Below are 24,047 nucleotides of genomic sequence, written 5' to 3' on the forward strand. Positions count from 1 at the left end.
GCTGGGGCGCACAGCTGGGGGGGGGGGTGAGCATTGGGTGTGCAAGGGCAGATGCAGATGGGGGTGTCCGTGGGTGATGGTGCAGCCCTGGGGGGTCCCAGTGCTTGACTTCCCCCAGCCCCCAGCCATGTGCCAGCCCCAGGGCCTGGAGTGGGTGCTGGGAGGCACTGGGCTCAGCCCCAGTGGAAGTTGGGGGTCACACTGGGGGTCAGCCCCATGTTGGGAAGGGAAGGGGGACACACTGCTCCCCACCCCCCCCAGCCCTAGGGAAAAAGCCGGGGAGTCAAAATACCCCTTCCCATGCAGAGCGCTCCCCAGGCTGTGGGTACCGGGGGTGCTGCTGCCCCGCACGGCTGCCCCGCACGGCTGCCCCTCGCCCCACTGTCCCCCTGGGATCCCGGCTGCATGCCCCCCGGCTCCTGCCGGCTTAAACACCCGCTGATGCCAAAGCCACGTGCCATGTGCCACCACGTGTCACTGGGCCTGAAACCCAAACCTGCTGCTCTGTCCCCCAGCCCAGTACCCTCTGGGCATGGACCTCCCAGGCCCCTGCCCAGGGAGGGAGTCTCCAGCCCAGCTGGGGGCTTTCTAATGGAAAGCCGGGCAGGAATGCGCTGGGCGGCTGCGGCCTGGGTGGCCGTCCCGGCCTGTCATCCATTGTCCCCAGCCCCATTCTTTCTTTTCAGAGGGGAAAAGAAAAGAGGGGGTGGCCGGGGTGGAGACCCCTCCCCAGCCGGGACAGGGGCAGGTGAGGGGACAGTTGGGGGGGTTCGACCCCGCCAGCTGCCATGACACCCCCGTAGTGGCCAGATCCTGCTCCCCTGGAGCAAGCACAGGGCATAGGGGTCCCGCATCCCCCCCTCAGGGACACCAGGCATGTCCCAGCACATCCCAGCACAGCCGCGGGGATGGGGACCGTTGCCACCGTGAGCTGGGGGTCCCTGGGGTATGGGGAGCAGGGCTGCAGCACCCTGGGGTGCCCCAAGAAGGAGGACAGGCGGCCCCGTGGGTGTCCCTGGCCCCTGAACTGGGCGGCTGTGGAATGTCCTCCCTGGCCACCAAAGGCTTTAATTGCTTCCAGCCACCCGAGGTGGGCTGGGGGCCGGGGGTAAGGGGGCGTCCCAGCTCCGGTGGCCACCCCGAGCCCGCCCTGGGGGCCTCGCAGAGGGGAAGGGGGGTCTCCGGCAAGCCCGGCCATGGTGCAACGGGAGGAGGCTCACGGGGCTCTGCAGGCGGTTGCACTGTTGGGGAAGGAGCCACATGCTCAGGTCTCCCCCTGCCCCACCCCCAAACAGGGGGTTTTGGGGAGTAGGGCTGCAAACAGGAGAGGAGGACCAGGGCTTCCCGGGGGTAGCAGAGCCCCTTGCCTGCAGCAGGACCCACACAAGCTCCATTCACTCCTCTCCGTGGTGGGATGCAGAGGTGGTCCCCCAGACCCCCCCAGATCCCCCCACCTCCCCAGGGTGCCGCTGCCTGCCCCGGTGCAGGGGATCAGGGCTGGAGCCCAGGCGCAGTGCAGGAGGGGCTTTAGGGGCTGCAGGAGGCTGGCTCGCTTTAATGGCCACACAGCAAGAGCTGCCATAAAGATTACTCTAATTAACAAGGATGGGGTGGGGGGCTGTTGGCAGCTGCAGGGCTGGGTCGGGGGGTTGGACCCCACTGCCCCACAGCCACGTGGCGTCCCACCCCACCAGGCAGCTGTGGGTGTCCCACCACCTCCCCAAGCCCCTCACCCAGCCCAGACTGCCCCACTTGGGGTACGAGCCCCCCCCCCTTCAGGAAACACTCTCACAGCATCCCCTTTCCCTTTGGTTTCCCTCCCAACCTGGGTGTTCTGGGCAGGAATATGCACCAAAAATGCCAACACCTTCCACAAGAGCTTTTGCCTGGGCACAGAAAACCTGTTTTCTGCCCCAAAAGTATTTCATGGCAAAGTGTGCCCATCCAGCTGTTTTTTTCCAAATTCTTTATAGCTGCGGCTGGTTATTCGCAGGGGGCCCTCCCTGCCGTGTGGGACAGTTGTGGCAGGACCCCAGTGCTCTTGGTGCTGGCACCGGGGATAGGATGATGCAGGGAAGCGGGAAGCAGGAGCCTCATATCAGTGCCGGGTCCTCGGTGCTGGCCCTGGGGGGATTTGTTGGGCAGGGTTGGCTGCAGCCCCATGCGTGGCGTGGCATGGCATGATGGCAGGGGATGCAGGAGGAGGGTACCAGCCTCTGCTTTCCTCCCTGCTGGTGCCCTGTGGTTGAGGGATGGAGCATCCTGTGGTCCCTGGGGTCCTGTGTGGCAGCTCATGGGCAGCATGCACGCTGACGTGGCCGGTGTCCCCATGGGCATTGCAAAGCCACCAGCCCCAGCTTGGAAATGTGGCAGCTCTGGGTGGGGATTGCAGCTGAACAATGGTGCAAGCAGTGAGTGGGGGGGGGTCACCCACCCACCTCAGCACCAAAATACAGGATTTGAGAGATTTTAAAGGCTTCAGACACTGGTGAGCTAGAGGAGCAGAGTTAGGAGGAGGAAGGGGATGGTGGCAGCAAGATGCCAAGGGGCTGGTGGTGGTGACACTGGATGTGACTTTGCTGGCACAGCCGGGACCCACAGCCATGGTGGAGGCTCTGGGTGAGGCTGCAGTTTCGGAAGCTGCGGTCGGTCGGAGGATCCGGGGGCTCCTGGAACAAAACCTCCCCACCCTGAAGCATCCTTGGCGGTGGTGGGGAGGAAGCTGGGGGGGGCAAAGGGGCGTCTCCGTCCCCCCCCCTTCCTGTTTTGTTGCTTTCCGCTCTGCGCACCCAGAGGAGGCTGCGGCTGCCGCCCACTCCTGCATCTCAGGGCCTGGGGATGGTGGCTGCTGCGATGAACCCTGCCCTGCCACGGAGAGGGGGGGTTCTGGTTCAACACACTGAATTTCGTTCTGGTTTGGCCAAAAATAAACCCTTTCAGGCCACTTCCATCTTCAGTGAGAACCAAACCAGGAATGAAACCTCTTTCCCTCCCCTTTCACAGCTGCTGTGGCCATAAGAGGGGTGGTGGGGGGAAACTGAGGCATGCATCCTCTGCAGCAGAGCCAGAGCTCCTGGGGCTGGGCCCTGACATGGCAAGGGAGCAGCAGGGACCAAGCAGGCGGCAGTGGCAGATAAACCACCCCATTAGTGGGAGCTGTCCCCACGCTGTCCCTGTCCCACCTCACTGGGGACCGAGCCACGGATGGGACTTATCGGTGCCCCCAGTGTCTCACTCGGCCTCGGTATCGCTGCTCACAGCACCGTAATCTGCCCATTCCTACCCGTGTGCCCGGGCGGTGGAGCTGCCCCATGGGGTGCCTGAGCCACGGCACGGACCTTGCACCTCCCGGCTTGGTTTGTGTGGCATGCTTCCAGCCAGCTCCTCTGCCCGGCTTCGTCAGGTGGGAGGCCACAGCCCGGCTACCAGGAACTGTGTCTGGGAGCCTGGAGCCATGCACCATCCCGGGAGGGAGCCAGACTTGTGCACTAGCACCAGGGTGACTGTGGTTTCAGTGTTTCGGGTTTCAGCCACAAACATGGCTGGTTCTACTACGCCGGGGAAAGATGGCTGTGCAGATGGTATTTGGGCAAAGTGTCTGTCCCAGCTAAGATGTCCATCCCAGAGAAGTTTCCATCCCAGCTGAGATGTTCATCCCAACTAAAGTGTCCATTGCACCTTTAGTGTCCATCCCAGCTAAGATGTCTGATCCAGCTAAGATCTCCTTCTCCACTAAGATGTCAGTCCCAGCTATGATGCCTATCCTAGCTGAGATGTCTGTTGCAGATGTCAGTCCCAGCTATGGCGTTGATTCCAAGGAGGGGTCCATCCTAGCCATGGTGCCCATCCCAGGGAGGCTGTCTATCCCAGGGAAGGGTCCATCCTAGCTATGGTGTCTGTCCCAGCTAAGGTGTCCTTCACAGCTACAGCGTCCATCCCAGCTACAGTGTGCATCCCAGCTATGGTGTCTGTCCCAGCTAAGGTGTCCTTCACAGCTACAGCGTCCATCCCAGCTACAGTGTGCATCCCAGCTATGGTGTCTGTCCCAGATAAGATGTTAGGAAAAGGTTCTTCACTGAGTGGGTGGCTGGTCCCTGGAACAGGCTCCCCAGGGAAGGGGTCACAGCACCAAGCCTGTCACCATTCAAGGAGCATCTGGATGACACTCTTAGTCATATGGTTTAGTTTTAGGTAGTCCTACGAGGAGCAGGGAGTTGGACTTGATGATCTTTATGGGTCTCTCCCAACTTGAGATATTCTATGACTCTGATTCTACGTCTGTCCCAGCTAAGATGTCCATCCCTGCTATGGTGTCCACCCCTGCAAAGTGCCCCTCAGCGGTTGTCCCCAGGAGGGGATGGCAGGCCTTGGACACAGGCTCGGGGTGCCCATTGCCAGGAGCAACACCTCAAGCTGATCTTAAGCCTGGGAGGACTGGCAGATGGGGCCACCCACCACATTGGGGTCCAGCATGGGACCATCTTGGGATCCTCCCCCCTGCGCCTTCCCAGAGCAGTGACCGCCCCCATGTTTGTGGTCCTCCTTGCTGGTGGGTGCCAGTGCCCCCCCAGCCTCCCCCACTGCTTGTGGCCCCCTTTGACCTGGTCCTGGTCCTGCCACCGCCCCGACCCCTCGCCCTTGCTCATGGACCCCCTTGCTGTGGTCTCAGCATCCCCAGGGCCTCCCTGTTGCTCAGGCCTCCCCCCGCCGTGGTCCTGGACACCCCATTGCTCACAGGCTCCCTCAACCTGGTACTACACCCCCAGACCTCTCCCCATCACTCAGCCCCCCCCTCCTTGCCCAGACCCCCCATTGCTCAGAGCCCCCCCGTTCCCCCCCGGCCCCCCCCGCCCCGCCGGGACGCCCGTTGCCTGGCGACGGCCGCGCGCTCCCAGCATGCCCCGCGGGGGGGGGGGGCGGTGCCGTTGCCATGGCGGCGGGACGCGGCGCGGCCCGGGGGTGGTGGGACGCCGCATGGCGGGCGGAGGGGCGGAGGGCGAGCTGCGGGCCCTCTACCGCTGGCTGGACACCGTGCCGCTCTCCCGGCCACGCAGGAACATCGCCCGAGACTTCAGCGACGGGGGTGGGACGGGGGGGCCCAGCGGGACGGGTCTGGGTTGGGGGTTCGGGCCTGGGGATGGGCCTAGGCCGGGGTGACTGCCGGGCCTTGCGGGCCCCGGGGAGGAGGTCCCGGGGTGCCCGCCGCCCCCAGCCCCTCTCCTCCTCTCCTCCCCAGTGCTGGCGGCAGAGGTGGTGAAGTTCTTCTTCCCCGCCATGGTGCAGCTGCACAGCTATGTGCCCGCCAGCTCCACGCCGCAGAAACTTGCCAACTGGGGCCATCTCAACAGGTACTGGGTTGGGCGGCAACCCTGCTCCCCCCTCACTGGGAGCACTGTGCTGCCCTGCAGAGTGTCCCCGCTTGTCCTGGCTGGTGACCAGGCCAGCTGGGACCTGGCTGAGGGTGCTACAGGCAGGGGGTGCCTGCATCCCTGCCCTCTTGGATGCTCGTTTGGTTCCTCTTTTAGGAAAGTGCTGAGTAAGCTGAATTTCTCCATCCCAGAAGATGCGATCCGGCAGGTTGTGCAGTGCCGGCCGGGCATGGTGGAGCAGGTGCTTCTCCTGCTGCGGCAGAAGATCGAGGAGAAGCAGAAGCAGAGCAAGGTGGTGCCTGGCCCAGGCCAGGTCAGTGGGGCTTGGGGGAAAGGGGCAGCTCACCTGCCACATCCTGCTTGTAGATGCTATGGCTAAGGGGCTGGAGAGCAATGAGGGTGAGTAGCCACTCCACAGAGAGGTCAGTATAATAAGAGCAGGACCAGACTGTGCTACAGGCATCTTTGTGGGCATCACTATCCCTCTGAACACCTCCATCTCCCCATCATGAGGATCCCACTGCCATCTCCCCATCTGCAGCTCCATGGGGAAGTGCAGCTCAGAGGCAGAGGAGCACACCACTGGGGAGCAGTGCAGGTGGCAGGACCGGCTTCGCTCAGCAGCCACAGATGGCAGCCGTGCGCTGTTGTGGGAAGCGCTGCGGCCCCGCTCACTCCACAGCCTTGACTTGGCCTGGACAGCCCTGGAGGAGCCGCTGTGAGCCGAGGAGGAAGGAGAGGGGACACTATCACATTCCTTCCCCACCACCCATCACCCCGCCCTCCTCGCTGCACTCCCCACTCGTGTGAAGCCTCTGAAGAGGAGCAGGGAGGGTGTCAGGCGTTGTGTGGGGCATGGCAGTGTGTGCTGAGCGCACAGCTCCAGGATGGGGCTGGCAGCAGCAGCTGCCTCCTCTTCTGCCCTGTCCCAGTCCTTGTGGTGTGAGAGGAGGATAATGAACCTGCAGAGTTGGGTCAGGTTGGGCTGTCTCTGCCAGCGACTGGTGCTCAGGTCAGAGGAGGAATTTGCTATGGGAAGGCTTGTAGCTGTGAAGCAGGCAGGAATTCAGGCAGATGGATCCCAGATCTTCAGGCTGTAACACCCAAGCAGTCAGCACTAGCCACTCTGGGAGCTCCCTGCTCTGAACTGGCCTCTTCCACTGCTGTGGGAGCAAACTCCTCACCCTGGCGCTCCCCAGAGCCTTGAGCCCCAGCAACACTCAGAGAGGGGTGGCATGAGCAGACAGGCAGGCTGGGGTACCCTGTCCCCCCTTCTCCCGACACTGGGGCCCAGCCAGGCCCTCTCCCTGCACAGGAGCTGTTTGTGGGGTCACCCATGGGGAGATCCTTGGCTTGTGCTCAGGTGTGACTGGTGTTTTCCTTCCTCTCCATGCAGGAGCCATGTGAACGGGCAGCGCTGGAAGAGGTCAGCTACCTGGAGACAGGTAGGGCCAGTGTATGGCATGTCGGGAAGGAGGGTCCCATCCTGGCTGTGATATGGGCTCCCTGGGTTCAAACCCCAAACTGTGACCTTTCTGGTCCCTGGAGGGGGGGCATGCACAGCCCTGCCTCGTGCTGGGGCAACCAAATAATGAGCCAGCCCTGGGGGTATAGGGGAGACACTGCTGGAAGGGGGTGTCCATGGGACAGGAGCGGGTGGGCAAGGCTGTTTGGGGAAATCATGCACTAACTGCTGTTTTTTGCAGGCTACTCAAAGGCAAAGGGCGGTGTGGGAGGAGGCTATGCCCAGGAATCTCCCAGGGCAGCAGGGTAAGGTCTGCTGGTGCTGTGCAGGGACACTGCAGGCGTATACTGGGTGCTGGTGATGTGCTCCTCCTGGGGACTTCTTGAGGGGACTTCTTGAGGGATGAGGCTCTGGGGGTCCCTGCAGGGTTCAGGGGAGCTGTGTGCCGCAGGGGCAGTGGTGTGTGGGGCAGGACATGGAGGAGCTGGGCATGTGCATGAGCCCCAAGGCCTGTACAGCTCCATGGGCTGTCAGCAACGCTTCAGGAGGGGTCAGTTATTGTCCTGGTGTTTCCTTTCCTGGTCTAGGATGATGAAGAGCCACCATGGCTGCACCCAGGCTCCCCCAGGGGACGCTGCTTTCCGCCTCCAGCTGGCAGAGAGGGAGCAAGCCCTGCTCCTGGCGCAGGAGACCATCCAGGTGAGCCCACCCCTGTCACCCCAGCCAAGTGCTGACCCCGCGGCAGCACTGAGGGACAGACTCCCTTTCCCTCTCCAACCATCCTGCGATGCAACAGCCCAAAGAGGTGTTTGCTCGGTGCTGTCAACCTCCTGAGCTGCTGCTGTCTCTGTACCTGGCGCTGGTGGCACTCTCAAGCATGGGCAAGCCTGGTGGTGGCTTTGCTGTGTCCAGCTGGCTTGGGTGTTCCTCTGGCTGCTCCAGGTCAGTGCTGGGCTCCGGGGTACCGTGCTGGGTTTAAAGGACAAAGGTCTGGTCAAACTAGGCAGCGATAGCTCAGCGTGGTCCGGAGACGTGGTTCAGTTCCTGTAGCCCTTATCTCCTTCCACAACAGAATGTGTTTTGCTGACATTTATCGGGTAAAAGCCCTTGTAAAGCCTCTCCCTTCAGATCTGCTCCCAGGGTGAACAGCTTTCTCTTTCAGTCTTTCCCGCCTGGCCGTGCCCTCAATCTCTGTGGCACACACCCACGTCAGTCACGTCAATCCATGATTCCCAAATGTTCCCGATCGTCTCATCCTTTCTGGTCAATCCTTCCAGCCCACAGTAACGAGGGTGATGCAGAATGGGTGTTGCAGCTGCACAGACCCTCTGCACACAGCTTGCCGTGGCCTCTGTACTGTCCCGGGGCTGCAGACCAGGCTCTGGACATCCCTTGTTCAAACTTGAGCAGTGGGTGATTTTTGAAACAGAGCTTCATTAATCACCAAGGTAGGGCGGTGGCTCTGTCTTGCCTAAGACTGGGGCTTTTCTGCTGGAAAATGTCTCCTAAGATGTAAAATTTTGAAAGAGGGGAAGGAATGCTGTGGGGCATCTCAGATGCGAAGAGTTGTCACCAGGTCCTGGTGGGGAGCTGGGGCTCCTGGGCCACGTTTTGGGAGAGTGTTTGCTTGATGTGGATTGTGGGAGCAGGAATAGGGACCCCAAATCTGGCACTGGTGCGCATCCGCCTCAGTTTCCCCTGTGGTTAAAGATGGATGATGCCACTGAGTGACTCCAGCAGCCACATCAGCCTGGCCCTGAGTTCCCTGTTCCCCCCGTGCCCCCTATCCTCACTACTGGCTGTCAGACAGGCCCTGGCCCCCTGCGGAGCCTGTCTGGGGTGGATGGATGTGCCTCTTGCCCCCCAAAACCAAACTGAGGGGGTGTTGGTGTCTCTGCTCAGATTCTGCAGCTGAAGGTAGGGAGACTGGAGCAGCTGCTGCACCTCAAGAACGTGCGGATAGATGACCTCAGCCGGCGCCTGCAGGAAGCCCAGTGCCAGCAGCGGTGAGCGGACCCTCAGCCAGGGCTGCCCCCCCGCCACCTGCCCCACCTCTCCCACCCATGGGAGCTCCTGCTGAGCTGGAAGAGCCATCCTGGTGCCTCCAAGTTGCCCCAGTTCCCAGGGTGGACTCTCAAGGACAAAAGCCACAGGTGGAAAACGCAGATGCATAAGCAGGGACCCCGTGTGCACCTCTGGGTCCCCCCCCTCATGCCCGCCAGCGGGCAGCGTGGCAGTGGCATCGCTATGGCGTGGGCACCACTCAGCCCTCCAGCCAGCGCCTGCCGATGGCAGTGGTTCCTCCTTTCTTTGCCTTGCACATTGGTAATTAAAAAGCCGTGTCATTGCTCAGAGATCTCCCTGCAAGGCTGAGCCGCTGTGGGGGTCCTGCCTGCCCCAGTCAGGTGGTATTTATTTCCCAGCTGGTCCAGCATCAGAGGGTGGTGGGCAGTGTGGGGATGCCACTCGGCTTCCCCAGGCCGGGGAGACGTGCACTGGTAGAGGCTGGGATTTAATCCCTTACCCAAAGCTGTTTGTTTTTGTAATCTCTGAGAAAATCTGTGCCTCAGCACGCTGACCTGCTTGTGGTGTGGCTGGGCAGCAGCTCCGGAGCTTGGCATGGCACTGCCACACACTGACCACGTGGGCAACCCAGCTGTGGGGTGGGGGTACCCGCTGGCACCCCCTGCTCCTCTGCTCATCTCCTGCCGGTCCCCTGACCCTGGTGGTGGGGAGATGCCTGGGGGTGGCTCCGGACAAGACCTTCACTGCACTGTGGTTACCTATGGCTTTTTTAGGGTGAAAACCAGTTGTTTTTTCCAAGGCGTGGGTGTGCAGTGTGTCCTGGTGGAGGGGTGAGCCGGGCTCTGCGTGTCCCTTCCCGTGGGGGCTGAGCTGTGCGCAGTGTCGTGCGTGCCGGAGGCGAGGACACAGCTGGGGCTCCGGCAGCTTCCTGGGAACGAGGCCCTGCCGTTTTAAGCGTTCTGGCATCTGGAGGCTGTGGCCGAAGCCAGGGCTGCTGGGGGGCTGCAGGATGAGACAGGAGTGTGTGTGTTGGCTGAGCCCCGGGGCTGTGCTGTGTCCCCTCTCCCCATGGCTCTGCCTGCGAGATCCATCCCTGCCTGCTCATGGGGGCTGGGCAAGCCCTGACCCCGCTCCCCCACGGGGGTGGCTCTTGTGTCCCCCTGCATCGTTCCCAGGCGGGTGGACGTGCTCTTTGGAAGGGAACCGGTGGTGTTTTCCTGGCAGGGACGTGTCCCAGCTGCCTTTCCCACCCTGGACGCCCCTGACAGCCGGTTCCCTCCATCCCTGCCGGTTCCTCGCTGTCCCCTTGGGGAGACGTGACCCTTCCCCGTGCTCCTTCCCACCGGCGCAGGGGGACACGCAGGCTCGGACGGGGACAACCAGAGCCTGTAAGCTCAGCCGGGCTAGGCTAGGCATGACAGGCGCTGTCTGTCCCCTACCTCAGGGTTGTCTCCAGGAGATGGGGTGGGGTGGGGTGGGATGGGATGGGATGAGCCAGCCCTGCCCAGCCACCGTGCCCAGGCCCCAGCTCGGTGCCCGGCCTCCCTCCAGCGTCCCCCGTGGCCACAACTCGGCGGGACTCGGAGATTGGGGTCCGAGCAGCAAAAATTTGTCAGGAAACGACAGGTTGCCACGGCAACCGCATCGCCCGGGGATGGGGAACCAGGCGGCTGCCCCCCTCTCCTCTCCCCGCCCCGCCCCGCCCCGCCCCGCTCTCCTGCGCGGCGCTGCGCACCCCACCGCCCACACGTGGCGCCCCGCAGTCGTGCGCGCCCGCCCTTTATTGGCTGACCCAGCCTTTCGCCACGCCCCCTAGCTACAGTCCCGCCCCTTGGAGACGACCCTACCCCGGGGGGCCGCTCGGGAAGCGGCGCCGCCGGAGCCGCCGACGATGGGCGTGACGGAGAGGCGTGACCGCCGAGGGAGCGGACCAATGGGAACGGCGGAGGGTGTGTCGGGGCCAATGGGGCGGGGGGGCGTGTCCCGGTAGTGGGAAGCGGGGAGCGCGGCGGGGTCCGCGGCGCACCAGCCGGGGTAAGTGAGTGAGTGAGCGAGGGATCAGAGGATCGGGGCCGGGGAGGGAGGAGAGGGGGATCTCCGGGGCGGCGGGGCCCCCTCCCCGCATTTTCCCCTCCCGGTATAACCACCTCGGTGAGGTCTCTGGTCTCCTGGACCCGGTGGGCTGGGGCAGGATGCTCACCCGGGCCGTTCCGCTGGCTCATTGCGCAGAGGAGAACACCGAGGCCGGGCGTACATCCCCTTGTCCCCTCTTGCACCTCCGCGGCTGAGTCGGCGGGGTGTGGAAACACGGAGGGTGTGTGGGGGATACTCACACCCACGCGTGACGGGGACCGGGGCCACGCGGGTGATGGCGGAGGCAGATTGGGGCCACCCGGCGCGGCTCAGGTGGGGAGGCGTGCGTCAGCGCCGCCGCCTCCTTACTGCCGCTCACCCCCAGCCTCGGGGTGCTGGGGAGCCACTGTCCTGGGTGCTGGGGAGGGGGCGACAGCGTGGGGCTGTCGGTGGGTTCATGGGGTGCCCGCTACACCGGGGCTGCAGCTGGGGGCTCCTTGACCCTCTCAAGGGCATGTGGAGCCTGTAGGCCTTGTGTTTGCCCCCACTGTGAGCCCAGTTGTGGTGCTCACCCTGACCCCCAAGTTCCCCACTGCCGGTCACATACTTTGCCCTTGCTCCGGGCTGCTTGTCCCATGCCTCTCCCCGCTCCTGTGGAGCCGTGTCCTGTCCAGTGTCTCCTCCCACCCTGTGCTGCCCGTGAACAGTTTTTGTGCCCCCGGCACATCTCTTGAGGCATCCCCAAATCCTGAGCTTTTACCTCCTGGCTCTTTTCCAGGCTGGATCATCTTGTCTTTAGGCAGCAGCGGCATGGGGGCCATGGCGAGGGTCTGCCACCCATCTGATCCCCCCAGTTGCTGAAGAGGCTCCCTGCCCTTTCCACTCTGCTTTTTTAAATTATATTTTCCCCCAGGGCTGACGCTGTTGATGCTTTTTCCATTAATTTCCTTGTGCTCGGCAAGCCGGGCTGCTGACAGGGCTGTTTCATGCACCTGCCTCCTACTGCTGGATTCCTCGGGTGGCTGGTAATGTTACCAGCCCCCGTTTGGGCTCCTGTGGTCTCCTGAGGGGAATTGGGGCTGGGTGACCACAGGGAGGAGGTTTTAGCCTTAGCTTCCATCAAAGGGATCTTTGGGGTGTTGGATCCTGAACCCCCAGATGGGGGGTGTGAGTCTCGTTGCCTCCAGCCTGTCCCAGTGGCTCTTCCTGCCTTGGTGCAGGGACAGTGCCCGCACTGGGGCTGGGGGTGCTGGTGGGGGCCCCCCATTATCCTGTCAGGCTGCCAGGGGAGTGCAGCCCTGGGGGGGCTGGAGAGAGTGGCTATTCCCATGTGAGCTGTGCTGGCAGGCCCAGGGAAAAGGATTTGGAGGGGAAGCCTGCAAGGCTTCCCCAGCTCGGGGCTCTGTGTGGTGGCTGCCAAAGCACTTGCGGGGGGGGAAATGGGGAAACTGAGGCACGGGGTGCTCTCTGCTCACCGCTGATGGCTGGGAGATGCGATGGTTGTGTCCTGGCTGCTGTGCTGGGGTGCGAATCCTCCCTTTCCCAGGCAGGGGCTGGCTGCATCCCTGAGGGCCGGCGGAGCAGGAGCCGGGGCTGCCTGGGTCACGCCGTGGGGTCATGGTGGAGCGGGCAGAGGGGCTGCCTGTCCTACCACTGCGCTGCTCCTTGCGTGATCGGGGTAGAACTGAGCACAGGCCCTGGCGTGCTGCCTGCTGCTGCCCAAAGCTGGGCTGCCTGACGCCCCCGAGCTGCCGGCAGGCTCCTCCCCGGCAGGTCTGTGCTGGAGCAGTGTTGGAGTCGCAGCCGTGCGGTGCCGTTGCGTCCGCAGCACTCGGCTGGCCCCAGGACCCGGCTGGGGCAGCAGCTGCCTTACCCGGCTCTGCCTGCCCCTGCCTAACCCTGCCCATTCCCTCCCCAGCTCCGACGCTCAGGAGCGGTGGCAGCGCCAGAGGATGGCCTCCTGCCCATGCCTTTGAAGTTTCGCGCAAGGACGACCGCTGCGGGGACACATGGCTACGGCTAGCAAGGGTGAGTCCCTGGCATCCCCCGCCTGCCTGCCTGCACCTCACCCCCTCCCGGGCTGCTTGCTCCAGCCCGGGGCCAGTCTCCAAGTTTGATGCTCCTTCCCAGTGAAGCCCCTCTACCCACGGCCCTGCTGGTGGTCCCTCTGCCTGCAGCCAGGGATGCAAGGGCTGTCTGGAGCTGCCTGCTCCGTGCCTGGGGAGCAGCTGAGCAGGTCAGAGGCTGTAGGGGACCGGGGGTGGCGTTACTGTTGTTTTTCTGCTGCAAGTTACAAGCAAGCGCCCACTGAGGGGCCTTGTGGCAGGCTGGGGGCTCCAGTGGGGTGCTGCCGGCATCACTCAGCTACTATTTCCCCTCCAATGATCGACACAACCCCCCGCACCCCCTACCCCAGGCAGGGCTGCTGTGGGAAGTGATGGGTATTGGGTGCTCCTGGGGTGCTCCTGGCCTGTCCTGGACCCCGGATGCCTCCCTGAAAGTCTCTGGCAGTGCTGGGCTCAGGGAGCTGGGTGCTTTGTTGGTGCTGGGAGGGGACCCCAAAAGGCCACTGGTGCGAGATGCCCTGCGGCGTCAGTGCCCGACTCTCCACCGCTTCAAGACAAAGACCGAATAGGCTCTTTGTGCTGCTGCTAGGCGTGATTTCTTCTCCCTTTGTGCACCCAGTCACGGCTCTGGCCTCCGCAGCTCCTTCCCCGCTGCCGGCAAGCGGGGCCACCAGACGGCTCCATCCTGGGGGATTTGCTCCCGCTGGTGGTGAAGCCTCCTCCAGTTTCCTGGCAGGATGAGGGCCAGGCGAGCAATCCCTCGGTGGTGATGCCAAAGGATAGGCAGGTTCCCTGCTCTGGGCTGCCTTGTTCCTGGCAGCGTGGAGGAGAGAGGCTGGGGGTCTCTGTGGGGAGCAGCATGCGGGGGGAAACTTGAGCCCCCTGTGCTTCCCGGTACCCAGCCCTGCCTCCCTGGGGGAGCTGGGGCCTGGGCACCCTAATTTTGGGGGGGATGTGATGACTCTGAAGGTGGCATCTGCTTGTGATTGCTGTTGACACGTGCGAGGCAGGTGGTCCCCCCTCTGTGAAAGGTGTGGGCTGGACCCCCAACACCTCCCACCCCCCCCCTCCCCCGCCCCAGTGCCTAGGGAGCGCAGCACCAGAGTGGCTGCTTCATGCTGACCGTGTCAGGTCCGGCAAGTCCCAGTGGTGCTCCTGCCATGACTGTGACTTGGGGACTTAAGATAAAACACACCAGCTCTGGGTGATTTTGTGCCCAGCCTCTGCCTGCTGGAGCCTCTGCCTATACCTCTGCCTGTGCGTCCCTTCACTGCTGGATGTTTGCAGGATGCAAAATTGCATTTCACCCCTAATGAGATTTCCACGCTGGCTGACTCATGGCCAGTCCTGCGTGGGTGGGTGCCCTTACCCCTTCCACCTTGCCCCATGTGCGTGGGGCTGCAGAGGTGCCACTGTCACCTGTCCAGCCTCTACCCGGGGCTGTCCCCTTCCACCAGGGTGAGGACCTCTGTCAGCTCCTCCTGAGCCAGGACAGGGCACTGTGTGGTGCAGCCTCTCAAGGTCACTGGGGTGCATGCTGGCAGGTGACCCGGTTCCCGGGACAGACAGTTCCTGGGACAGCTGCCCGTGGTGCCCTGCTGCCACCTTTGCCTTTCTCTGACCTCCCTCTCTCCTGAGGGTCTTCAGACACACTGTGCCGGGGGGGCTAGCCGAGCACTGTGGCTGCCTGGGTGGACAGTGGCTGGGTGCCCTCCAGAGACACTCATCCCTGGGGGCCACCAGACTTCCCGGGCTCCGTGCTGGGCATTGGCTGCGCTGCCTCCAAGCACCGCGTGATGAAGACACATATTTGGGATTTTCCCTGCTCGTCTCCTGGCAGGCATTGGGGCTTGGGTCCTTCGAGCTTGGTGCTGGCATCAGGATGCCCAGCAGCAATAACAGGCTGGGACCTTGCCTGTTAGCGGCAGCTCACAGCCAGCTTATGGGATCCACATGGGTCTGTGGGCTCATCCTGCCCTGTGGCACCCATAAAGGCTCTGTGGGGCAGAGGGTGGCTCTGCCCCATCACGGGGGGCTGGGGGCTGCCTGCATTTTGGTGGGGAGGGTCCCATCTGTGTCCCCTTCCCCACCGCAGCCACGTGCAGCCGCATCACTCTGCAAGCGCCTGAGTCTCTTGTTTTCTCCTGCGTGCGGGGAAGGGATTTCTGCCGAGCTGTTCCGGCTCAACAATGCCGAGTTATTAAATCTCTGGCGTTTCCAGCCCGCCGAGGCACAAAGAACCTTTTCTTTAAGGAGGCGGCAATCTGCTCCCGGCTGCTGCCAGATGGATGCGATCGGCAGCCGGACCAGGGGGTTTCCTGGGGTGGAGGAGGATGAAGAGGGGAAGCTGTTTTGTCTTGGATGCTCTCAGAGAACGTATTGCAAAGGTGCAAGCAAAAGGGCAGGTTCCTGCTGGCTTTGGAGACCTCTGTGTCCCCAGGCAGGTGCCTGTCCTCTCAGGGCCATTGCATTTTTGGGTTTCCCCAGAGCACTGTGGGGTTTGCTTCCCAACATGCTGGCCAGCTTTGCAGCCCCAGAGAGCCCTGCCCAGCACCCTGGGATGGGTGGGAGCCCGTCTCCGGGGAAGCTGTCCTTCACCCCTGTCCTTGTCCCCCCTGTGCCCTCTTCCTGGCACAGTCCGTGTCTCTGCTTGTCCTACTTCTCTGTCCTGAGAAAATCACGGGAGTGAGCAAATGCTACTGAGCATGAGGAACGGATGGGACCCTCGCAGCCTCTAGGCGTCAGCTGGTCCATGTGCTCCCCCCTACTCAGAGGGTGAGCTTTCTGTGGCCACTGGTCACAGTGGCCATGTACCCCCTCCCCTGCCCATGGCACAGGGTGTTTCTGAAATGAGAGGGGCAGAAACTGGGAAGGCCCCTCCATGCTCCAGCCTCTGTCTATCCCCGGGGTCTGTGGGGGGACACAGAGCTGGGGATGAAGGGGGTGCGTCCCAGGTGGGCAGAGAGTGATGCCTGGGCTCTGTCTTCTCTTCCCCATGCAGGCAGCAAGGCAAAGGGTGGGGGTGTGCGCTTTGCCCCCAGCCAGCCCACCGAGGGGGCCCATGGCCATGTGCACTTTGACGAGAAGCTCCACGACTCGGTGGTGATGGTGACACGGGAGAAGGATGGCAGCTTCCTTGTCAAGGTGGGAGCTGGGACCTGGGGGATGAGGGGGGTACCAGTGCCACTCTGGCCTGTCCCCGCACCTGGCAGCAGGGATGGGTCTGTCCTGGGGGCCCTGTGGGGCGGGTGGATCCCCCAGTGCTGCCCATTGTAGCCCCCTGAGCTGTGGGGCTCCTGCTGCCCATGGTTTCTGCTGCCTGCAGCTCTGCCTGCTCCAGGGAGCTTTCCATTGCTGCCCCTCTGGACGTTGCTCCATCTCCATTATAATTCTCAGATTTGCATGTGTTTCTGGCCCTGCTAGCTCCCTGGCCTACCCGGGGGGGGCTGGGAGCACCCTGAGAACCCGAGTCCTTCCCCACGGGCGTCTGTAATGCTCCTGAGGGCACAGGTATAAACGTGGTTGTTTTGCTCTGGATTCACCCATTTAGCACCCGATTCCTGCAGCTGCTTCCAGCCTCTGCTAGTGACCGGGGTGGGTTTGGGGCCAGCTGGGGTTGCTGGCTGGGGAGGGTTCCTGGCCTGTGTTGCTGCTGCCTGGCTGTCGGGTCACATCCGGCAGGCTGGGGTGGGATGCAGGCTCCCTCTGGAAATCAGGGTCTGATGGGGTCACAAGCAGCAGAGCCCAGTCCTGGCAGAGCAGGCTGGGGGGACCTGCTGGCCATGCTGCACCTGGGGCAGGGGGGGATGTGGAACTGTTTCCTCTGCGCCTGTTTGGGGGGGACGAGGCTGAGCTGTGTCTCTCTCTGCACACCAGCAGTGCCATGGCTTCTCCTCACTTCCCCCCCAGCCATGTGTCTGTGGCCGTGAGAGGGTGTTAGCGTGCCTTCAGGTATGACAGTGGCTCCCAAGCCACGGAGGGGGCCCGTAATGGCAGTGGGGACAGCAAGCTGTCTTTAATGACACCTTGTATTTCATCCTGGCAGGTTTGCAGACCCGAGCACGTGCTGCCTGTCCCATCCCACGGCTCCTCATCCCACGCAGCAGGGCTGAGTGCCGGGAGCAGAGGCTATGGTGTTGGCGTGCCATGAGCTTTGGTGGCAGCGGGGTCTGGGTGTGAGATGGGCAACTTGGCAGTGATTCGGAGGTGCAGGTTGTCAGTCCTCTGCCTAGAGCAGCTTTATTGTGGCTGCTTCACCTGGTGCGAAGCTGGTCCCTCCGCCCCATCCTCTCCTTTGGAGGCCCTTTTCTCCCAAGGAATAAACCCCTCGGAGAGCATCGGGGTTGCTCCGGGGTTGCTTCAGCTTTGCATGCAGCAGAGCAATCTGAAACTCCCTTTCAGCTCTGAGTCAGTTATTTGTATTGGGCGGATGATGGGTTATTGCCCTAAAAACGGCAGTGAATTGCTTAGCAATTGCCAATCTGTGGGTGGTTGTTATTATTTTTCCCACCCGTGCTGTGCAGCGTGCCGCGGGTGCCCCAGCACTGCACGTGCCTCTCCGGGGAAGCGGGGGCAGCTCCCTGCTGCCCTGGGCACTGCCAGCCCTGATGGCAGAGTGGGACTGGCCTGGCTCAGCGTGTTGGTGCCCTGTGGGTCTGCGCCAGGGCTGTGTTTAACCGCGCAGCTCTTCCTTCTGGACAGGTTTAGGGTGTACACTGAGCCGTACCATGCTTTTCAGAGGCAGGAGGAGACCCTCATCCTCTCCCCTATGGAGAAAAGGTTCTTTAGGGCTGGTCACTGAATGTCTTTCCATGGTCTTAAAATCCCCAAAGCCACGCATTGTTGTTTTTGTGTTGCCATGATGCCTTGGAGCTGCTCGTGGCCAGGAATGTGCAAGCATATGGCATGCATTTTATATCTGTGTGTGTATAGATAGATATGTATATGTGCATGTGTCTGTATTATGTATGTATTTATATGGCGTTTGAGGTGCAGCTTGAAGCAGGCTGCGCATGTGTGCATGGAAGACCGAGGGTGCCTGGCTGAGATGTGCCTGTGGCAGAGCTTGCTCGCTGCTGCTGGCAGGGTCTGTGGCAGTTGGGGAGCATGGGGTGCCCTACGTCCCCGGGAGGGGATCGTCCTCTTGGCCGGGCCGGATCCTGGCTGTGCTCTAGGCTCTGTCGCAGGGAGAGTTTGCAGGCACGTCCAGAGCTTTGCAGCAGGTGGGGAGCCTGCCGTTCCCTTCCCAAAATGGTTTTTGCTCGATGGAGATGGACCTCACTCTGGAGGCGGCTGGCTCTGAAAAGGGCTCTGGTTTTCATCGTGGCAGTGGATAAATGAGGTTTGAAGGCGTGCTCTTGGAAACATCTTGGCTCTTACAGACCAGAAACAGCAGCTGGGAAAATTGGTCTGTGCTCCCATGACACTGAAGGGTGGTTGTTCCTGGGGCTTTGCCCCAGAACTGGGTATTCTTGCTGCTTGCTTTGTGCAGCCAAACTATACGTGTGTGTTACATTTTCCCATTTATTTAGGAAACAGCTCCCCCACAGCTGCTGCCACCCACTTTCCTGTGGGCTCTTGGGTGGCCAGTGCCTTGTGGGTCCCTGTGCCCAGAGTGGGATGCGGAAGGAGACACGATGGGATGGGATGGGATGATGGCAGTGTGGGACCACCTCCTGCCACAGCCCCTTGCCTGCCTGAGGAGGCGTGGTGTGAGCTCTGCTGTCTCCCCCTCCTTGCAGGTGGGATTCCTGAAGATCCTCCACAAGTATGAGATAACGTTCCTCCTGCCCCAGGTGCAGAGGCTGGGGAAGGACGTCTGTGCTGTGCCTCTCCCCAACCTCAACCTCCGAGTCATCAGTGTCACCACCCTACCAGAAGGTAAGGTCCCCCTTTTGTCCTCCCTTTGTCCCCTCTGGCAGCTGCTGTCCCAGATCCTGCCCTTGCTTTGATGTGGCTGGTGAGGGGTGAGCAGCAAGGGGGGCACTGACTGGGCCGGGGGGGGCTGCCAGGCCCAGATGTACCCCTAAGTGCCCGTGGGGGTGGCAGGGGTATCTGGATAATGCTGGGGTCCTGTGGGGAGCATGAACCAAGCACTCCCATGGGGTGGGAGGCAGCTGGCAGCTCCCTGGTCCTGGGAGCACTGGTGGTCATCTGGGTTGAGCCCTTGCCAGTCATGGGGGGTGATTCCTCTCGCTTGGGGAGCCCAGAGCTTCCCAGAAGCCTGCGAGGATGTCTTTTATTGCCAGGGTGTTTCCCACCTTGGGGGAACTTGATGGACGAGTGTCCTCCAAAGCGCTTTCCAAATCCCAAGCCTTGTCCTTCCCCTGAGCACCGGGGCAGTGGCAGGCTGATGGGGCTGCCCCTGTCCTGCAAGGCTTTGGGGGGACATGTCCCACTGCAGCTCCTAGCATTGAGAGGGGTATTTGGTCCTGACTGTACCTCTGCTGGGGCCACATCTCGGCGCTCATCCCTGCAGTGCTGCATTGGAGAGCTTTACCCCATTGAGAAGGAATCCGTGTTTCCACTGCGCCTCCTGGGAGGTGCCCGACCCCGACCCGTGCGCTTGGAGAGCGGCTTTTGTGGCATTTTAATCCAGGAACCTGCTGAACAGAGTCCAGACGTGCTGATATTTTTAGCACTTGCTCTGTCTGTTCTTTGCCTGTGCCGAGGGTCTGCCTAAAGAAGACGCTGGAGCTGCGGGGGGGTCGCCTCTCCGTCTGTCTCCAGGCTTCTTGCTAATTCTCTTGTCATAGAGGAAAGGAGAATAACGTCCTGAAATTTGAGCACTTGATGTGGGTCTGTGCAGAGGAACTACCTGGCCTTTGCTTTGTTCTGTGTCTGCGGCATCTCAGCCCCATCCGAGCCCATGCTGGGGGCTGGGCACGTGGCAGCCCTCAGCAGCGTGGCTGCAGGGCTGGGGGTCCTGCTGGCTGCTCTGCCCACTCCTTCCTCCATATCCTTCCCCATCCCCTTCTTGCTCCCCCAGCCCTTGGTCCTGTTCGGTCTCCGCTGGCAGTGCAGTTTCAGTCACATCCCGCACCCAGCCCGTGGCTGTTGCTCCGTGCCCTGCGGACCCGCGTCTCTCCATAATTTATCATCTGCAATTGGGAGGTTAAATGCTCTTTTATCTCAAATGTTCATCAATCAGCTGCTGTGTCTTGTGGGTTCAGATCAGTCTGGGAGGTGAAGAGTGGCCACGGGTTTGTGGAGCAGAGCCCACAGGCCAGTGGGAACAGGGACAAGGACAGGGACAGGGCTTGCTCCAAGAGGCACCAGGCTCATGCACCAGCCTGGCTCTGGTCTGGAGTCAGTTTGCCACCAGCACGTTGATGGGAGAAGGGAGCAAGGCTGTGCACGGTGGCCCCAGTGCGGTGACTGGAACAGCCGAGCATCACCCTGGGCTTGGTGGCAGCTGTCCTGGGGACACAGCACCCACCCCAAGGACACAGCGGGCTGCAAAGTGCCTTGGGGCACCTCGGCTGGTCCTGTGCAAGCAGCTCTGGTTGACAAGCAGCCAGTGGATGCTCCTTCCCCCATCCCTGTCCCCTCCGGCTCCCTGGGGCTGCAGCTCACCATCTCTCCCTGTGCCGCCTCCCGGCAGCTGAGGGTCCAGGAGCGGGACTGTGGCTGGCAGGGCTGGGCTGCGGCTCTTCCCGCGCTGCTGCTGGCCCCGGCCCAGCAAAGCACTTAAGCTTTGTTTGCTTGAAGCTTCCCACCTCAGGCTGGCACGCCCAGCACAGGCTCATGGCCAGGACTCCCAAGGCTTTGGGGAAAGGAGTCCTTTAGGGACTCCAAGCAGCTCCAGTGGGACCTGGAGGAGTCTGGTGCCTCACAGTGATTCAGTGGCGTTTGTCCCCCAGGTCCTCAGGGTCCTGGTGACAGCTGGGGCTCCCTGTGAGGCTCTGCTTCCTGCATCCTCAGCTGTGGGCTGGGATGGAGCTTGCCAGGTTTGCCCAGCCATGGGCCAAATCCTGTTTCTGTGCTGCCGGCGGCCCCAGGGCTGCCCAGCCTGGGCAGAGTGCGGTGCCTGGCTCCTGGCTGTGGTGACAGCCGCGGCGGGGCTGGTGAGCGGCGCTGTGATCTGGCACAGACACAGAGACAAAGCAGTCCCGGGTGAGCGTGGTCTGGAGATAAGGGGGCCCCCCGGCGCCTGGAAGGAAGAGGTTTTGCCAAGATGGGAGGAGGTTTTGCCACCTCTTTTCCCTCCTGCTTCCAGGTACAACCTTTCATCTCTGTTAAAGGTGGAGCTGCCTCATCTGAGCAGAGAAAGCACTTCCCTGCCCTGAACTGTCCTCTGGCTTCTGACTCTGCTCCCCTTTGGCTCCTCAGCCCTTCACTGGGGGCTGAGCCCCACACCAGGTTGGGGACTTGGAGAAGCAGTCAGGGGCGATTCATGGTGCCTGTAGATGGTTTCCTCTCCTCCATCCCACTGTGTTCCCTGTGTGCGGCTGGTGTTCCCGAGCCCTGGGGCTAAGGTCATGGAGCCGACTGCTGCATGTGCTCTGGAGCCTGGATGATGCTCAGCGCATTTTTATTTCTTTTTTCATGCTGTTGCAGCATCCCCCTGTGCCAGCCATGTCGGGGTGCCTCCCTTTGAGCTCTGCGGGGGCTGCCTGGACCTGTGCTTACAGCAAGCTTGTGGCCTCCCACCCTGGGTTTGAGTAGTGCCTTTCTGCAGCTGAAAGGCCAGCATGGTTTAATCTTCCGCCTCTCTGTTATTTTTTTTACATTGAGCTTTTTGCCTCTGGATCAAAAGCAACTGCCTCCTTCGGCCCTGCCAGCTCTGTCCCTGCGCTGGGGGGGGGGGGTGTGTCATAGGGCTGGGGCCAGCTTTCACCCCCACTGAGCTGGGGGCTCCAAGGGGTATTTTCCATGTCCCCTTTGCTCTGCAAGGAGGAAGACATGGCAATTTTGGCACGGGTGTGCCCGGCTGGTGGTAGATCATGGTGTTTGCCTGGCTAGGGCAGGGTGCAGGCAGCACTGTTTGCTGTGTCTGTGGGGGACTGTGTGCTGGGGCCGTGCGTGGGGCTGGAGGGTTGGGGTAGGGTGGAGGGTCGGGGTTTGGGTTGGGTGGGAGGTGAGACCCCCTTCAGCTGTGGCTGGGGGCACAGAGGAGCTGTGTGCTGGTGTCCTGCTCCCCTGGCTCCCTCCCTGTGGAGCTGTGCAAACCCCCGGTGGCCTGGGGCAGGGTGATGGGGACAAGCGGGTCTCAGGTGCCATCAGCTCAGCACTGTCACAACAGTGCCCTCAGCCTGGTGCTGGGAAAAGCAGCGGCTCCCAGACACCTCGACTGCGTCTCTGTGGAGCTTTATGCACTTCACCATGGCTCAGTATCCTTGTCTGCCTCATGGGTGGGGAAACTGAGGCACGGGGTGGGGAGGGAGCCCACCAAGACTTGTGCTCCCTTGGTGGTGGGGATGGGACTAAACCCGCTATGTCCCAGGCTCTGCTGCTCTCTGGATGCCTGCGGTGAGGAGGGGCTCCCGGGGCGGGGTAGGAAAGGTGCAGGCAGCTCTCGCACCAGAGCCCAGCTCCCAGGGTGTCTCTGTCCCCAGGCTACAGCGTGAAGTGCGAGTACACGGCGCACAAGGAGGGGGTGCTGAAGGAGGAGATGGTCCTGACCAGCGAGGCTGGTGAAGGCGCCTGTATCAAGGTGGTGGTACAAGCCCGTGTCATGGGTAAGGGTCTGCCTGCGCTGGTGGGCAGCGGTGCAGGGGGTCTCGTGCAGTTCCTTGGGTTTTGGAGCAGTGATTCCTCCCCGGCACAGCCGGTAACAGGGAGCGCTCGCAGACATGGCTGCTTTCTGCTGTGCCTGTGCCTGGGGAGCCAGGGATGCTCCCTGCATCCCCTGCATCCCCTGCGCCACCCTCCCTCCTTCCCCAGCCCACCTCCCTCCAGCTCTCCCGGCCCAGCCGCTGCAGACGTTCCCCACCTGGTGGACACTTCTAAGAAATTGTCTGAACAGGATGACTTTCACCCCGAAAATCCCCAGCCCGGGGGATGAGGCTGCGGGGCATCCCCGGTGAAGGGGTGCATGGAGCGGGGCTGCAGCGGGTGGGTCGAGCGCGCCCCCTGACCCCCCGTCCTCACCTCAAACCCAGCCCAGGGGCTGTGGCCAAGACCACTTGGAGTCCCCCTCTCCTCCAACCACCGCTGCTTGTTAGGCAGCACAGCAGTCTTTAATTTTAATTTCCCACCCCCCTCCCCTACCTTGCTGCCTAATTTGGGTTTGTTAATTAGAGCAGCATTTCGTAGCTCAGCTTCGTGTGACACGGTGCCTGCTTTCACTGGCATTTTCCACACAACCGATCCTGGGGTCCGCGGGGCTGGTGGTTCCCTCCGTGGTGTCCCCAGCCCGTGTCCCAGCCCAGCCCCCAGTGCCCCATGCACTGCAGCACCCGAGCCATGACACGCCGGGGGCTGAGTGTGGTCCCTGAGCAGGACCCTGAGGCCAGCGGCCACAGCAGTGACCTGGGGACAGGGTGCAGCATCCCTGCATCTCCCAGTGCCCCTGGCTGCTGGCATGCCTTGTGTGAGGACCATGGGTGAGAGGACAAAGCACCTGTGAGACTCCCCAAAAGGGCTCTCAGAAAGGTGAAGTGAGTCCCCTGGGCCAGCCTGAGGCCATACATGACTGTACCCCGGCTCTGCCCTTGTCCCCACTGTCCCCTCCTTTTCCTGCAGACCGGCACCATGGCACGCCAATGCTCCTGGACGGGGTGCGCTGCATCGGCGCAGAGTTGGAGTACGACTCAGAGCAGAGCGACTGGCATGGCTTTGACTAGCCCCTCCTGGCCCTCCACTGCTGCCCGCGTGGCTCCCAAGGACGAAACTCAAATTTAAAACACAAGAACCCCCCAACCCCCCCCCCCCTCCAGGGCTGCAGCTCTGTGGCCACCACAGAGCTGGGGGTGAGCTGCTGCTTCCCCCCTCCCCAGCTGCCATCGCCACAGCAGCATGCCCCCCCTCCTGCTGTGAGGTCGAGGGGTCCCCAAAGCGCAGCGGGAGGGCTCCCCAAATGCTGGAGCATCTCTGCCCAGAGCCTCA

General features: G+C 62.2%; 2 protein-coding genes across 2 annotated transcripts; both read left to right on the top strand.

The window, feature by feature from the left end:
• Window positions 1-4,974: 4,974 nt before the first annotated feature.
• Window positions 4,975-8,943, top strand: SPEF1 (sperm flagellar 1; the record flags this gene model as incomplete). The annotated part of the gene is made up of 6 exons (XM_082482885.1): window positions 4,975-5,083; window positions 5,237-5,348; window positions 5,526-5,661; window positions 6,766-6,827; window positions 7,422-7,533; window positions 8,737-8,943. The coding sequence occupies 6 exons, from the start codon at window positions 4,975-4,977 to the stop codon at window positions 8,842-8,844; spliced, it is 639 nt and encodes a 212-aa protein (XP_082339011.1). The 3' UTR covers window positions 8,845-8,943.
• A 1,915-nt stretch (window positions 8,944-10,858) lies between these two features.
• ADISSP (adipose secreted signaling protein) lies at window positions 10,859-23,821 on the top strand. The gene is made up of 6 exons (XM_082482114.1): window positions 10,859-10,893; window positions 12,851-12,960; window positions 16,000-16,142; window positions 18,740-18,878; window positions 22,556-22,678; window positions 23,685-23,821. The coding sequence occupies exons 2-6, from the start codon at window positions 12,942-12,944 to the stop codon at window positions 23,783-23,785; spliced, it is 525 nt and encodes a 174-aa protein (XP_082338240.1). The 5' UTR covers window positions 10,859-10,893; window positions 12,851-12,941; the 3' UTR covers window positions 23,786-23,821.
• Window positions 23,822-24,047: the final 226 nt, after the last annotated feature.

Source organism: Vanellus vanellus (assembly GCF_965231255.1).
Source record: "Vanellus vanellus genome assembly, chromosome: 4".
Classification (NCBI taxonomy): domain Eukaryota; kingdom Metazoa; phylum Chordata; class Aves; order Charadriiformes; family Charadriidae; genus Vanellus; species Vanellus vanellus.